The 16,888-nt window shown below is 37.1% G+C and overlaps 1 protein-coding gene across 6 annotated transcripts in view; it reads left to right on the plus strand.

Annotated features, from left to right (window-relative positions):
• The window catches only part of DACH1 (dachshund family transcription factor 1), a 364,327-nt gene that overhangs the window by 323,656 nt on the left and 23,783 nt on the right, over positions 1-16,888 (plus strand). For 4 of the 6 annotated variants that reach the window (XM_064440761.1, XM_064440762.1, XM_064440765.1 and 1 more), the window contains 2 exons: positions 3,433-3,576; positions 4,042-4,110. In XM_064440761.1, the coding sequence (XP_064296831.1) occupies positions 3,433-3,576; positions 4,042-4,110 (213 nt within the window). Of the gene's footprint in view, positions 1-3,432; positions 3,577-4,041; positions 4,111-8,114; positions 8,182-16,888 lie in introns of all 6 variants that reach the window. The other 2 variants (XM_064440764.1, XM_064440767.1) reach the window with 1 other exon arrangement.

A 16,888-nucleotide genomic window follows, 5' to 3' on the forward strand; every position in this document is an offset into this window, starting at 1 on the left:
GGGACAGGTAACCTCTGGGGCTCACTTGCTGTTTAACACAAACTGTGACAAGTCAGTTTTGTATATTTGCACAGCTAGAGTTATAACTCTCTTGTCCAGTTTAATTTTCTGGGAACCAGCTAAATAGGGAATCCCAAGAACACTTGGATTCACAACCAGTATCATATACCTTTAACTAATGTGCTGGCAGTAAGTACACAGTGTTTCGTGGCTTGACCCATCAAAGGGCAGGACCATCACGTCATTAATTTCCCTTTTTTAACTTTTGAGAAAACATTTAAAAATACAAATACTATTAACAATTATCAGAGGTGTGCAATGAATCATCCCTTTGTCCACAACTGGCCTATTTTGCTCAGTACAATTACACTACCTACACTTTTAAAGTAGTCTTGTAAAAGAGCTTGGTTGTTCTGCACATCCTTCTACCTCTGTGTCTTACAACTGCTGAAATATATATTGCTTTTAGAGTTAGGCAATCACATACAGAACAGAAAAAGGGGGGGGGGGGTGGGGGGCCGTCTGACCTAAGTTAAGTTTTGCCATCTAAAAGTTAGGCATCTCATTTAAGTTACTATAAGTTCCCTTTCTGGTCAATAAAGGGATTCATATATCGTGTTCTCAGACAGGTAGGTGGGGTCAATTACATTGTGAAGACTTCTTTCTCTTCCCTTTATCTCCAGAGGGAATATAGTTGGCTGGGCTGGACTAGACACATGTTTTGAGCAGTTAAAATTAAGCAAAAGGAATTTCACTCAAAGTTGTATGTCAGGAAAGAGCACAGGATAGTCCTTTATTTTGTTCAGGGTACTGAAATAATTGACAATGTTATTTTCAGCATGATGCATTACCTGCTTTTTTATATGTATCCCTCTAATGATGATATTGCACTGGTAAAAGAGTCAGACTAAAGAGGAATGGATTTGAACACTTAATGGTGGTATGCAGCAAAGCAAATATAATGAGGATGACTATCACTGCTAGTGGATACTTTTGTAGAAAAGAAAGATAAGTAATGGATTATTCCTTAAAATGAACTGATCCAAGGAGGAGAGAAAAAATAAGGCCAGATTGTAATTATTGTGAGAATTTATTCTTCAATTAAAGGTAGAAAAATACATAGGAGGCTTTAATTACTATTAGTTTTCCGGATAGCAAGTGTCATGTCTTAAAGAAAGTTTCACAGGTCTTAATGGAAGCACGAGCAAGATGGGAGAAGTGTACAATATCCCTGTTAAGAGATACCATATGAAAAAAAATGAAATACACTTAAAAGCTACAGCATAGAAACATGAGTCACTGTGTCACATACAGGTCAAAATCCATTAGGTGAATGGGATCTTCAGCGTTAGGCAACATCTGCCTTTTGCTCATCATATTAACACAAGTCAAATATCTTTGTTCAGCGGATACCTCTGAATATTTTTGCCATTTTTTTTAACATCAAATTCACCACTGCTACTGTATGTTCTACAGAGCTGCTTATTTACTGTACTGTTTCCTTCCTTCTTTGTAAATATTCCAATTAGTGACTCCTAAGCCTGTAGGATGTGTCTCATCAACTGGTGAAAGTAGGATAATATCTCTTCTGTGAGCAGCTACACAGTAAGGGCTTGCTAATTCTGGCTCTGACTGCTGTAGTCACATCTACAATGTGTCAGCCATGATGACATTTTAATTCAGAAAGCAACATATGTTTCCTTCTCATTTATTGCAATCACTTTCAAAGTACTCATAATGAAAACATTAAAACCGTGCAATGATTCAAAATGTATTTAGTTTAGCCTTTGTATGGATCCTAGATGTTCTTTGATGGTATAAGCTAATTAGCCTGTAAAGTAGTTGATACTATACAAAAAGAGAAAGAACCAAAATTCTGAAGTCTTGGATGTAAATTATGTAGCTATTCTGACTACAGGGTATGCGCTTGTGTTCGTTTGGTGTCTGAACAGTTCTGTGTACAGACACAAAGCAGAACACAAAATATCCAATGTAGTCAAAAAGTGGTTATTCTTAGCATATAAATTAAATAGTAATAACAATGCTGGTTCGCTTTAAAAGTTTCATTATTTGCATTTTGTGAAAGATACCACCATCACAGACTACTGCAAATGGGGAGTGTGGGCGGGTGGAAGTGTATTTCTACCTGTTCCAGCATTCATCCCTAGGCATGTACCAGAGGTTACTTTGGAGTGAGATAGAGGGCTAGGTAGATCTTAGTGGTTAAACCTAGTATCACCTAGTATCTGGTTTTGGTAAGGATAATTCTTTTACTGTGTGTAAAGAATTCTTTAGTGAGCAGTTTAGTAGATCATTTTTTAGTTAGTGTCAAAATAACAGACTTTCCAGGAAAGGGTTATCCGGGAAGGTCTCATGAGAAATAAGCTTCTTACGTGTTCATCCCTGAAAACCCTAAATGTGCTATGTAAGAAGTGGTGGGGGAGATAATGATATGCTCTGCGATCAAGTAGAAAAATTGGTTCTCGTTAACCTTTTCCATCAGGAACATAACCTGTGATATGTTCCTTTGGTTAGGGATCACGCAAGTCTTACTTTTGTGGTTGTAAGTCACTGGTAACAAAGCGAAGAAAATTGTGATGAAGTTTCACCCTGATCTTTGCAATCCTTTTTCTTGGAAAATCTGAACTGAAGGGATACAAGGCAAATATTTTTCTAAATAAGGGCCTTCTAATGCTTAATTTTTAAAAACTCCTTCCTTTCCTAATATTTCCCCTCACATTTGACAAAGCAACTATTTACTTGGCCGGGGCATCCAGCACCATAAAGGATTTGCTATGAGTTCTTCAAGGTTAGTTGGCTGATGGGACAGGAGCCGACAGAGTGCAAGGGAAATGTGGGTGGGAAATAAGTATGGGGAAGAGGCCGGGCACCAAGAGGTCAGATGGCTTGCAGAAGGCAGCAGCTTGGAGGGGAGTGGTAAAGCTCCTGCAGCCCGGGCACCCAAGCAGCTGGAGCTCCCTCTTGTGGGAGAGAAGCTGCAGGCAGGCAAGAGCTTCATCACTGTGTGTGTACTAACTGTGTGCTGTGGGCAGTAACAAAATGGTGGATTTAATCTCGAAAAAACACCTCACCTCCAGAGACAGAGGCATACCTATGTCAGATGATGCCAAAAGTACATTTCATTGCTGGTTTCAAGGTTTTCTGATTTGGACATTCACAGATTCTCATCTGTTTATTAAGAATATATCTATGCTACAGCTGAATATCACCTACAGTTTTGAATACCATGATACAGAACAGTGGCTCTTAGAATATCCCAGTGTGCTTCCAGCAAATTTCAAGTAATTTAAATTGGTGTTGTATAATTAATCATTTTATATGAACTGTTGCCGTTGTAGCGTTTCTTGGGACTCTTAATAGGTAATCACGTAGCCAAGTTTCAGATCCAAATTTGAGTTTCTTCTTTCCTAGCAATAATTCAGAAAAGGCTAAAGAAGGAAAAGAAGGCAAAGAGGAAATTGCAGGAAGCACTTGAATTTGAGACTAAACGACGGGAGCAAGCAGAACAGACACTGAAACAGGCAGCTTCAACAGATAGTCTCAGGGTCCTAAATGGTAAGAAACCAATTTTTGCCTCTGTGTCATTAACTTTCAATTTAAATGCCAAAAGAAGCTTGTTATATTGAAAATTTATAACGTGATGGGAGGAAAAAGAATGAAAATCTGTTTTCTTTCCTTCATTCAGGTGCAGCCTCTCTTTATTCTTTTGGTACTTTATATAGTATGTGCAAATAAACTCACTGGAGAGAATGTCCAAACTAGGACAATTTTATATTATTAGCTTGAGAAGTCAATTTTTTTCTTCTTCTTTTTCTCCCCCCATTTATGCTTGAAAAAATCTATTGCTCATTAATCTTCCTAGTCTAACAAAAAATTGTCCTGGCCTCCTGTCATTGTTCAACATTAAAAAAACTGACAAAGGTTGATTGTATTGTAATTCAGCATTGGAGTAACAGGTTGTAAAAAGGGCTATAAGAATCAAATGAAATATGTGTCAGTCTTACCTTTCTATGTTTCTAGACTCTCTGACCCCAGAGATAGAAGCTGACCGCAGCGGGGGCAGAACAGATGCTGAAAGGACAATACAAGGTAGGAATTTGCAAAAGGCTATAAATCTAGATCTTGCTATATGAGTTTTTCCTCAGCTTTAGACTGCTATTCAAGCATGTAGCCTACCATCTGGGCCACATCAAAACAAGTTCAAACAAGGTCAAGTTCATCTTGCTTGTTTATAAGAGAGAATACATTCTGTGCTGATAGATTTTCTTTAAATGAGTAGGTCATTTCTGTTTATACAGAGCAATTAAAGAAGAATAATTAATTTGAAGCAATATTGGGTTGAATCTCAGATGTGCTGAATGCAGTTTTTCTGAATATGTATAGTTAGATTTGAGAAAACAATGTTTTTAAAGGTATATTTGAAACCTTTTGAGCCTTTTAACTATACAAATGGCTCAACCTAATGGGCAACATTCAAGGCACGATGAGAATTTCATAGCTAATATTCAGTGGCAGTTACTGAAAGGTATGTTTCAATAAGCTACTCTGAGCATTAACGATAAATAATCTGTTTATTCCCTTCTTGGATTTTTCATTTACCATATCCCATTATTTACATTTTAATAAAACAAATCTGCTGAGTAAATTTATACATGAAATACTAAAGAGAGCCATATTACTTCCCCTGTGAATCTAAATGTATATGTATATACTGCAAACACCAAGATATTAGTAAAGAGCAAATTTTTAAGGTTGTATTTATGTTATAATGTCTTCTCTAGTCAACAGGCTAAGTCTACCTACATGAATACTAAACAGCAAAAATAGCATTTGTTTTCAATTGTAAATGAAGGTGCATTTTTCAGAGGCAAGCCTAAAACGATTAGCTCCAGTAATCACTCTCAATTGCCTTTATTTTGCATTTTAAAGTCAATCATCTTAACAGTATCATTTGACATCTTCTGTGTGCTATTTAATCACTTTTTCTAACTCATAAAGAGTTGTTACTGGTGTGCTGCAAGGAGGCCGTAACAATAGAATAAAAAGTCAACAAGCTTTTATTGTATTGAGCATATAAACAAATAAAAAGAAGCAATAAGTTCTCATGTAGGACAAACACATGTATGTAAATAAAAACATTTAAATCTAAAGCAAGTTATGTCTGCAAAGTCAATAACTCAGAAGTTGGAGTATGCCAGATTAAGTGTTGCCTGGGAAGTGGGTCCATGTTACGAGGTTTGTTATTCCAGAATCCTGCTTTCCTTCCCATAAATTGTATGCCTTATTCAAAGCACCATTTGATGTAATTCATTCAGTGAGAATCCAGCCATTATGCCATTTTGTTATAATCCAGTCATTTTATTATTTTGTTCCGTGCAAAGACAGACTTCTAATTTCTTGAGAGGCCTTTCTATTACACTAGTCACTACAGTATCGGAGCTATTTGTAAACATTAATTACTTCATCTTCAGCACATTCCTGCAAGGAAGTGAAGTTTGGAGTATTCCCATTTGAAAGCTTGGAAACAGTCACAGAGAGATTCAGGTGACAAATTGCTTAACTTCCAAGTAGCTAGGACCTATTTTTTCAGGATACTTTGCTTTTTGGCAAATGTATTCACTGTATTTAAAATCACTGTTCTTGTTGAATTCAGTTTCATTTATGGGCTGAGACACCAAGCTGGATATTTATAAAATGAGCAACACATAATTACTGAGTATTTTGAAAGTATTCCTGTTTTCTAAAGGACTTACCCCAAACTACACAGGAACAGCACTTCAGCTTTTTAACCAATATTATCCATTCTTTTCCAGCTATCCTCTGCCGAGGTGTGCTCATTTCATATATTTCCATTTCTGCAATAAATGGAATCAACAACTTATAAGCAACATTCTCAGAAATTATGACCTTTCCTTGATTCATCTGTCCAAGGTGGTACAAGTGAAAAAAAAAAACAAAAACAACAACCCACAGATGGTTATGTAGCTAAAGACTGGACCATCATATATTCTGGTCGTGATATTGGATTACATTGCAAAGGCAACCCTAATTCTGACATTTCCTGTCTCTACTTTGCAGTCTTAACATGTAATTATAATAGTTAGAATAGATTTTTTTAAGGAAAAGGAAAAAAGACGCAAGAAAGAGAGTTGCAGTTTCTTATCATTTAATATATTGAGCTTAACTGTCATACAACAGTTCAGAACTTTTAGATCTACTGCAACATGTAACCCTACAACACAAATGTAACTGTAGGAGCTTATTGTCCTTGTGGATCAGCTATTGTAGGCTGACAGGTTTTGGAAATAGTTCAAGACATAGTTAATGACACATGGGTAATGGTAAGTGTCAGGACTCCCTGTGTTCACTTCCAATATTGGAAGGAGGATTCCCTTTCACCAAAAACTCCCTTTTCTTTTTGTCCCGCTGAGCACGTATCCCTGTTACTCCTGTATCTTTGTGTCCCAGTTCCTCCTAGTTTCTTCCTCCTCACTCCAAATCCAGCTTTTGTCAATGGCTAACCTTACTCTTTCCTGGCTCTACATTACATTGTGTTTCTTTTTCTGACTTCACATTCTTCCAGCATTCTCTTCTGAACTCAGTTTCAAGCCACCCTGATTATTTCTTAAATTACAAGCTCTTTCTCTGCTCAGTGACCCCCAGCCCCCTTCTCTGTCTGACCCTTCCTGTTTCCTCCTCCTCTTGTCCAATCATTTTGACAGTCCTCGTTGCATGACATTCCCTGTTACCAGCCTTTCCTGTTTGGTGTCACGTCTCCATCTGTATTGTCTGCTTCCCCCTGCCTCCCATCAAGCTCACATGCCCTACTGCTTTCAGTACACGTTCTGTTTCTTCTTCTGCATCTCTCTGGATATCAGGGAGAGAAGCACTGAGAGAAAAGCAAAGACAATTTCTCTGTTCTTATCTCAATATTTAGCACAGCAACTGCAGGAAAAAGGAGGGAAAGAACTGCAGGGAAAGAACTGCTTCATTCCTGCAGCACCAGGATAAAGCATGCTCAGTACAGATGGGCTCCTTGGAAAAATTGGCTGAAAAACTCTACAAAAGCTTTCCAATTGGTGGAACTGATAATTTTCCAACACTTTCTTGAATTTTCATCAGGGCAACAAAGGCCATGTCTTTCCAATTTTGCAAAATCTCAATTATGTCCTTACATTTTATCTGTAAATGATATTTTGCGTACTCTAGTATGCACAATAAAAGAACTATAATATAGAATGTACAATATGTTCCATAATAAAGAGTATAATACTATCTCTTTCATGTTTCAGGTTCTGGGAAAAAAATACTTGCTAGGAAAATACTTATGCTTTCGTATTCCTCTCAAAAATATATCTGTATCTTGGTATCAAAGCATGTCTGGGGTAATAGTCTCTTTATCCACAATCATTAATATGTTTTCAACTTACTGTATTAAGCATGCTATGCAGTTCTATAACTAAGCAAAGAAAAGTAAGAAAGCTGCAGCGTTCTGGGCAAGTGAAATAGTTGAAATACCAAGTGTAATTTTAGCATTTAAGAAAATACTATGCAAGGAAATCATAATTAAAGATTTTATCTACTATTTATTATAAGTAAAAGGATACTTGTCAACGTGAAGTTATATTTAATGTTGATATTTTTAACTATCATTTTGTGAGTCAGGAATTGGATTAATTTAACCGTAAAAGATAATTGCATTTGTCAATAAGGGGGGTTTGTTCTGTTCTATTTTTCATCATGTAGCACTCATTCAGATTCACTTTTAGTTCATGTAAAGTCTTTTGTAAAATGGGAGAGATAATAAAAAGGAATATGAATATGAGACTATAAGAAGAAGGAATCCAGGATATTTTAGGTTGGGTTTGGGTTTTTTTGAATACTGGGTAGTTAACAGTTTGCTGGACTATCCATAAATGCTAAGAAATAATCATAATAAAGAACCCAACTATGGGTCTCATATTTTTTAAGAGATATAAAGAGATACTAAGTTATTAGGAACTGGTGTAGACACTGGTTTTAAATGTTTTCTTTCTTGCTTCTGTTTAAAATAATAATAAAGCAGATTATCCTCTTCTCCATACATATTGTAGGTTCACTAGATGCCTATGCCTAGCTCCCAATCCGGTTTCCCAAGACCCCCTCATCCCACACAAAAAGGTACCATACAAAGATAATGTTTGACTTTTATATACTGTTTTGTTACCAGACCTCTTATTAAGCTCTAGAACAATGACATTAACTGCCGCTCTTACTTTCTTATCTCCATTGACTTTCTCTTCCCCATCTGGTTACTTACCATGTATTTGTCTGCCTAAATCATTAATTTTTCTTTTCCTCTATAAATCCCACATTCCCAATTTTCTGTCTCCCAGTAGTTTCCCTCCCAAGTCCTGTACATTCATCTTCATTCCATTCACACGCCGCTCCCTTTATGCATTATCTAAGCTCCTCTAAAATCGTTCTACTTCTGCACTGTCTTCCCCATTGACCATTCTTTTCATGTGGTGTCCCTGTCGTGTCTTCCTTTTCCCAAATCACTCCCAAATCGTTTTGTACTTTTCTCCCAAAGCCGTCCTGATATGAACAGGAAGCTTAACCAAAATGTCTTTCTCTCAGGCTGCTGTTTCATTTCTCTTCTCTGTTTCTCTCCTGTTTTCTAGCAATTCCCTCAGCCTCTACCTTTTCTGCTTTCTTCCAATTAATTTCCAACTTCTACATGCCATCATTCCAGCTGCTTCTGAAACCAGCTCCATCATTATCTGCTAACAGTCTTCTCACCCTGTTCAGTTCCCATGAATTCTCAATCCTCTTTCTTTCCCCCCAAGTGTCTGTGTTCCAAGAAACCCTTTGCACTTTGCCAGTCCTCAAAGTTTTCCTGTCATACTCCACTCTTCCAGTGCATTTTCCCGTAAGTATGCATTCTCCTCTAGTGCAAATTTTGTTCCTTTTGTCCATCAGCCTAAGTTTCATACCTCAATTCCTTATTCTGCTGCAAATATTTTTTTCCCTTTAGCACTTTATCAGCCTGTCTCCAAAGGAGTCTATTATCTTGCTCTCCCTGTCCCTTAGCGAAATGAACTTATGCTTTCTAAGCCCTTTCCCACCAACTTTTTTCTTTACACCTTTTTCTAGTTCCTCACCTCTTCTGTAGGCTGATATTAACAGCGCAGTTAAGTGTAATGCTAAGTGGCTTCAGACTATGCTTTCCTGATGTTAGAAAGAGAGCCAGTCAGCTACCATGCACATAAAAGCTTCCAGGGGCATCTGTCTTCTTCCATCCCAGAAAGGACAAGGCAGGGAATGGAGATGTTGAGCAGATCCAGAAACAGAGAAAGCAAGCAACTGCAACTTAGCACGCTGACTGCATAGTCCTGTATGAAGTTACTTGTAAGGCCTGTGAAGGCTGCTGAGGAAGACTGAGAATGAAATTATGATTTAACTTTGCCCATACCAAGAGCCTAGTGTGTGCATTTTGCTGCCTAAGTAGTAGGGGAAAGCTGCCCTGCAGCTGCCCTCCACATTAATGAAAATTGCTTAGATACAGCTTCAGTCATTTGCCTGAAAACCTAACCTAAATTGTTTTCTATGTTGGTTTGAAACTTGTTTAATCTATTTTTCGACACGCAAAATCAGTGTAATAATCTCAGCAGACGATAGTCCTTGATTTTTTCTTGCTCTATTTGTGTTTGAAAGATAGCTATCTGAAGGACTTCCCACTGAAAAGGAACTTTTGGTGGTTCTGTGAAGCTTGTGTGCATGGGTCCATTTCTGATGTATAAATCTTGGACAAAAGCACATGGAAATATGTGATGATATTTCTTATTTGATCAAAAACTTTATTGGAAAAGGCCATTATCAAGGCTGTAAAGTCAAGCATTCCGAAATTAGGAAATGGTAGAATTAAGGTTGTCTTCCGCACCTTTGTTCAACCATCTTTGTATATGCATCATGATATAATCTTTAATTAAATGATTAGATACTGTATTTTTCACAGTACCCTGTCTCATTCAGTGCAGGGACAAGGATGTAGTTGAATAAATGGATATCTATCCAATATTTTCTTTATCTTCAGTGCTCAGTGTGTGTTCTCGTGCTTTATATAATAATACCTGGTTTATATATAATACTTTCATCATTAGACATCACGCTTTACAGAAGAGGTGTGAATGATTATCTCAATTTCTTTCATATGTTAAATCTTAATTTTGGCATTTCTTAACGGTTGAGTGTTTTGCTTCACCATTTGAATTATGTCCAAGGTAACCATTTCCTAGTGTTTTCTTTTTAACAAGTAAATGACAAAGTCAGAAGTTTCACTGTGAGATAACAACTGAAAACCTTATGTTCTTGAATCTTTAGATTCACAGTGATAAAACTAACAAAGTAACTGATAACTGTAATACCTTATGAGCAGTGTGGTCTAACGAATGACCATTTTGCCATGGGTGTTTTACAGATATTGTTGGGATAAATAAGGACGATCTTAGGATACATTTCATGCTCTTGGGCACAGAATCTTCCTTTCATTTTTTTCTTGCGACCTGTATCACTTCTAACAGTGTCTCCATCAAGCTTTCTTATTCTTGTTTCTTCCTCATCTCTGGCCTTTGTAACCGTCCTAATATCCATTTCCAAATTTTATAATCTCTTTCTTGCCTCTTTTTTGTCTCACTTTTCAATACAAGTTTCTGTTTATATCAAGTCATAATTCCAGCCTTTAATTTTAACTTCTTACACCTAATATCCTTGTTAATCAAGATCCAGACATCTCCAGATATTGGCGTGTAATACTCTACCCATGTGCTGCATATCCAGTTACCTGTCAAGGTTTTTCCCTCTAAGAGACTTCAGGTGTCTTTGCCTGACTTTCTTGCCCTGTCTGTGTTCTGTCCCCCATCTTTCTTTCTATTCTTAACCACTGGGTCCTGTTCTTATCTAGTCAGCCCAAACCACTCAGTGCCCCAACTTCAGGCTCAGTTACTGTCAGCCAACCATTTCTTATTACTAGCTCCCTTTCACAGTGTCTTCCAGTGCCCTGGTTTCTGTGTTCCTATCTATGTGTTTAACCAGTCTCAGTCACTCCCCCAAGTCACATTTTCTGTCTTTATTTCCAATTCCAACTGCATCAGACTTCTTGTCCTAATTTCTCTAAATCTTAAGTTTTATATGAGTTTATGTTTGTAGACATAGAGAAGATTACTATTGGCTGCTAATCATAGATAGGACACCTTTCCAGTGCAAGACTACTCTCAAATTAACTAATGATTTTTTAAAAATAGTTTTCAATATCCTCAAATGACAGGACATCTCTTTTCTGGGGACACCAGTTCTCTTTGCAGAACATTTCACTAAAATGCCTTTTCTTTAGTCTTTCCTTAATTTATTTTGCCCATGATACTGACTGTGATGACCAGCATCAAGTCCATTTCTTTTATCCCTTATACTTCTGTAAAGTCCCTTCAATAATTGCATCTTTCTGCCAGGGCTTCTATCTCCTATCTTTGCATTTCTGCCCATTCCCCTCAATGTCCCCCTTCCTCTTAATCAAAAGCAATTCCATTGGCTCCCATAGCTCCTTAAAGATGAGGTTATCCATCTGTATAATGCTGTGTGAAGCGATGGTCATATATTCTCTATAGTATTAATTGATTAAACCCAAGAAAAGAAGATCTTTATTTTTAAATTCTAATTCTTTATACATTTTACCGAGTTTTTTCTTGCCTTTTTTTCTGACTAAAACATCTTAGGATTGTTAAATAAATATAAATATCAACTTGTAAATTCTGCATTTTGATTCAGCTGACAGTTGCTCATCAGTTATTCCATTTCTATTGCCACTTAGTAAGTACCATGGATTTGTTGCTACTCATTTATCATAGCATGGGACTTTTAGCAGAAAGGGGCTTGGGGTTAGTATAGAGCCAGGATTCTCAAATGGATTTATCAGATCATTTTCAGAATGAAAGTGCATTTTCATTTTCCCACGTGACATTCCTTCTCTGCTGACCCATTTCAACACTGTTTCAGCTTCCCCTGTATTGTTAATTTCCCATTTTCCTTCCACCTCTGTTTCAACCTCCCCCACACCAAATATTACATCTGAATATCCCAAATCTTTCTTGCTACGCCACTTCTTTGACCTGAGAGGCAATGTGTGTATATGATCTGGAGCTATGTGTATGCTGGTTGACCAGGTGGCTGACTAGGAGATACATGCATTCTGAGGGATCAGTGACAAGCTAGGAGATACACATTTTCTGCTGGACATCTTGTTGCTGCCTCTTGGCAGCTGGGCAAATCAAACAGTACATGATGCTTCTCAGCAGCTGATGGGCCAAACAAATGGTTTTTCAAGCTGCAAGAGACCCACGGCCCACCTGTTGTGCAGGCCTGCTATAAAGGTTGAACATTTCAGCAGGGAAAAGAAGTCAGGAGCTGGAAACAAAGCTGTCAGAAGCCTGGAAGGCAAAGAGATTTTTTTTTCTAGATATATTGAATAAATGCCCAAGGAAACATCTGCTACTTAGCTAGGCTGTTCATGGAATCAAACAGCTGACTATTCTAGACCTATAGAAATACAAAAAGGTCTGTGAAGCAGCAATGGCAAAACAATGGACTGCTTTTTTTTATTTGAGATGAACTTTCCTGTGATTTTTAGGCCACTTAGCCTGTTATTCCATCAGGCCAGATTTAAAACAAAACAAAAACCAAACTAATATTTTCCATTTAATTTGTCAAGGAAAAGTCTTTTTCCAACTTAGGAGTCATCCAACAGGAAGAAGGTCTGTCTGTGCTTGTGAAATACCATGTCTTGTGAGAGTGTGACTTTCGTCAATCTGACAGGCAGATTTTGCATTTTTCTTTTCCCTGATTATCAGGTTTCTTCCTTAAGTTTTCCATTCCCAAGATTTCTGAAGTCCAGTAAGAGAACTGGTCTCAGTCTCTACAGCTTTGGTTGACTGCAGACTTAAGACAGGACTGTCTCTGCAATGTGACTGACCTCCTTAGGGTTATTCTAGCACCTCTAGGTAAGAGTAGTGATCTGAGCTACCAGAAAAGTGTGAAAAAGACAACAGAATGGAGCAAAATTGTGTAGTGACCCACTATGGAGTGATGCCTGCTGTCTTGTTATTGATCCTTCTCTGCATGCTAGAGTTTGTCAAATTGATGCATTGGTGAAAATGTATGCATATGCACTGTTCAATTTTAGAAGCTGAAGTGCTTTCTGCACTGCTCTTCTCTTTTGTCTGTCTTATGCTCAAAAAAATATTTTCAGATCTAGTGGTGGTGTTAAAGGGGGGAAACTGCTAGAAGTTCAGTGTCTAACCCGCAGTGACATTTAATGGAGCTGCTTTACTAACTGCCTTTGGTTAGTCCACCTGATTCTGTTTTATTTTTGCTCAGCCTTCCTAAAATATTTGCTGGTTAAACATTGTTCCTGTTTGCAGTAACACATACTTATAATGCTTCATTTTCCTTCTGATTAGTGCCTTAAACTTCAGCTGCTTTTTGACTACAGTGTGTAACGCCTTGTATTAATGTCAGGGTCATGCACTTATTATTCATCTGTACAGTGCTATGCACTTCAATGAAATTATATACATAATAATAAATAACAACATTAATCTGTGTGCACCACCTTGAATTTCATTACTGTTGCAGTAGTTATGTGTCTGAAAATAGGTGCTCTAATTTTTATACATTTAGAAAGAGCTGGGCTTTCTCCCTCTGCAAAAATGTAAATATTTTATTTCCACTAAGAAGAGTAAGCCTTACTAGCCCTACCAGCTCACAAGTTTTAAAGACATTTGTTTTACTGGGTTTTTTTTTGGCTTGGCAGACAATCTAGTTTAGTTCAGATTTTAAACCTAGACTGTACATTAGACATTTCTGACACTTCTTCCTAGTTTGTTTTTTACTGTTAAAGTCTGAATACAAAATGAGGGAACATACAATAAAGATTTGTTTTGCTTCATATATCCTTGACCATGAATAAATACTGACATTATCTTACCATGCATGGAAACCAAACAGTAATAAGTATGTTCCCTATCCCCCTGCCCAGGAGTCCAGTACTTTGGCAGGTTTTCAACCCAAGCTAATCAATTAAAGACAACATTGATTAACTTAAACAGGAGGTGGTATTGATTGCACGCGGTAACCTATAAATAGACAATTGTTTCATAGCGTTCATAGGTCATTGTTAGCTACACCTTTAAGGTACATAATCCTGTTATCTATCACCCAAAAAGAAAAGGAAGGTCGTAGAGTTAATAAACAGTTACATATATGTTGCAACGTATTCTTATAGAGCTCTCTCATTCAATGCTTATACTCTTACATAAACTTTTTAACCTTTGCTTTGAAATTTCAATCTATTGTAATTTACATCTCATTTTATAGCTGTATATATATGAAGCTTCTGGAAATCAAACATGTTCATGGCTTTTCTACTGAGATAAATGATTAATCAATCAGAGGCTTTCTTCCAACATGGTACTTTAGTGCACTTTTAAAGCAACTATGTGTAAAATTAATGACTAAGCATGAACAGAGTCAAGTGGGAAAATCCAGGACAATAAGAATATTAAATAAAACACATTGTGCACCAAAGAGGCTTTTAAGACTTTATATAGAATTGTTTTGACTTGTTTCATTTTTGTTCATGTCTTCCTCCCTCCATTGTCCATGTTCATATTATTCAAAGAGGGAGAGATGGGATGGATGAATTCTTACCTAACAGACTTCCCAGGTCACCCCAGTTATCTTGCTGCTAGGGAAAGATGAGCACTGCAAGCCACCATCGTACCTATTTACGTTTCCCATAATTACTCTCTTGCCTTTGTCTTCCCCCTCAGAAGGTAACTGGAACCTGAACAAGCTGGTAAAACACATTCCTAGCAGAGTCTCATCAGCTGAAAAACAAATCACTTTTTGCCTTCTAGAGACAGAAATAAAAGACTTCAATTTTTTAACCAGGATGAAAAATTGATTAAGACAACAACATTGAGTAAAATGGTATTTCTATAGCCTATCATGGAAGAGAGAAAAACAAAGTGGATTTCTTGTCCATTCACAATTGAACTACAATCCTGTGCCTCTTTAGGTTGACTGGGGAGCTAGATCTGCTGACTTCAAGCTGTTTATCAGTGTTTGCCCCTACACTGTGTATAGAGCTGTCCCTTTCTCTCTTTCTCTTTTTTTTTTTTTTCCCCACAGCCACATTTACTACTTCTTACACAAGTTCTGGAAAGTGGCATCACGTCAGCTGTAATGTGTGTCATAAAGAAGGTTGTTTCTTGGTATTTGGTTGTTAAACTACTGTAGAGATTTAAAAATGCCCAATGTTTGTGTATCATCCCCTTATAAAGGAACTTCATCTGTCAATAGTAGTGTTGCATTCTTCTGTGAAATCATTAAGACTTCACCATCAACAGACTTCAAAATATTTAATGGTTTGAGATGTTTAGAATAGTTGCACTTCCCTTGTTGTGACTTGTTGTGTGAAGCATGAGGGAGACAACTCATGCTAAAAAAACAGTAATAATTTTCAGTTCTGCTAGAAGTACTGTGCCTTAGAGAACAACTAGTACAAACTAGTAGCTGGTAAATTACTTTATCCACTTGGCACACATAGGAGGAAATCTGTTAGACAAGGAGATCCGTGTCTCCCTCTGAAAGGTACTACAGCTTGGTTAGGTAAAAAGAAACATCAAATCCAGATTAGATTTCAAATCTTGAATTTCAATTTCTATCAGATTTAAAACATTAAGCAAGAAGAGTGTCCATCCTGTTCAGCAGCCCTTTTCAACTATCAGACACCACCTGCATGGAAGAAGAAAATTTCTTAGCAAGCCATGTGAGCTAATCTACCAAGGAAGGTCGTCATCAATTTCCCATCTCATCCCCTCACATCTGAAACCCTGAAAAGAGATTTTCAGAGAGAATTTATGATATTCTTACCCTAACATTAATTCCTGTACTCTTTTAAAAGTGATTTGGTTGTCCACAAGTAGATGACTAGTGCCTTCTGAGATGCTCCAAGGCATCTGAGACATCTGCATAGGGTTAATCATGCCTATGGAAGATCCAGGCCTTTCTGGAGCAGCAGCTGGAAGCCACACAGGATATGGAAGGCTGACTCAAATCATACCAGATGTTGAATCAAGCCCTTTTGCTCATTTAGAACACCTTTGAACATGCTACATTCTTGACTTGGATTATATTAAATGGAAATTTATAGCTTACTATATATTTTGAATAAAAAGATACGTATTACTACATTAATTCCAGAGGAAAGGCTTATGCCACTCTTCTTCTAGTGTTTTTAGTGGAAACACACAAACATTCATGGGATAATTTATCTACATCTTGCTGTCCTGGCATCTGTGGCCTAGCTTGTTTTTTACATAGCATTTGACTGAGATATGAAAATGAGAGATGTGGGAAAAAAGTTGTGGTGGTTGTTTTTTTTTTTTAAACAAGCCCAAACTCACTGACTTTCAAAAAGATCTGATAGTTTTTACCATATGTGACTCAGATAGCAGCCAAGTAGGGAGCTGGCCCTGGATATGCCAGCCCAGAACTTTGTTAATATGCCTTAGAGTATTCTGGTACTTGTACTTTCTCTGTTCTTTAAAACATCCTTGCCTTCTAACTCTATGTTCCATATTAAAATCTTTCCATAGCTGCTTCCTTTTTTTTTCTGTTAAAAAAAAAAATTCAATTTCACCATGAAGCTTGCAAGAGTAATCATATGAAGAAATAGCTAAAGAAGTAAAGTTAGTCTTTAGCAGACATTCAACAGAATTAATTTATTAGGAGAGCATAATTCTTTTCAATTGCTACTGTAAATATGTATATC

The sequence above is a fragment of the Phalacrocorax carbo genome, chromosome 1 (assembly GCF_963921805.1).
Source record: "Phalacrocorax carbo chromosome 1, bPhaCar2.1, whole genome shotgun sequence".
NCBI lineage: Eukaryota > Metazoa > Chordata > Aves > Suliformes > Phalacrocoracidae > Phalacrocorax > Phalacrocorax carbo.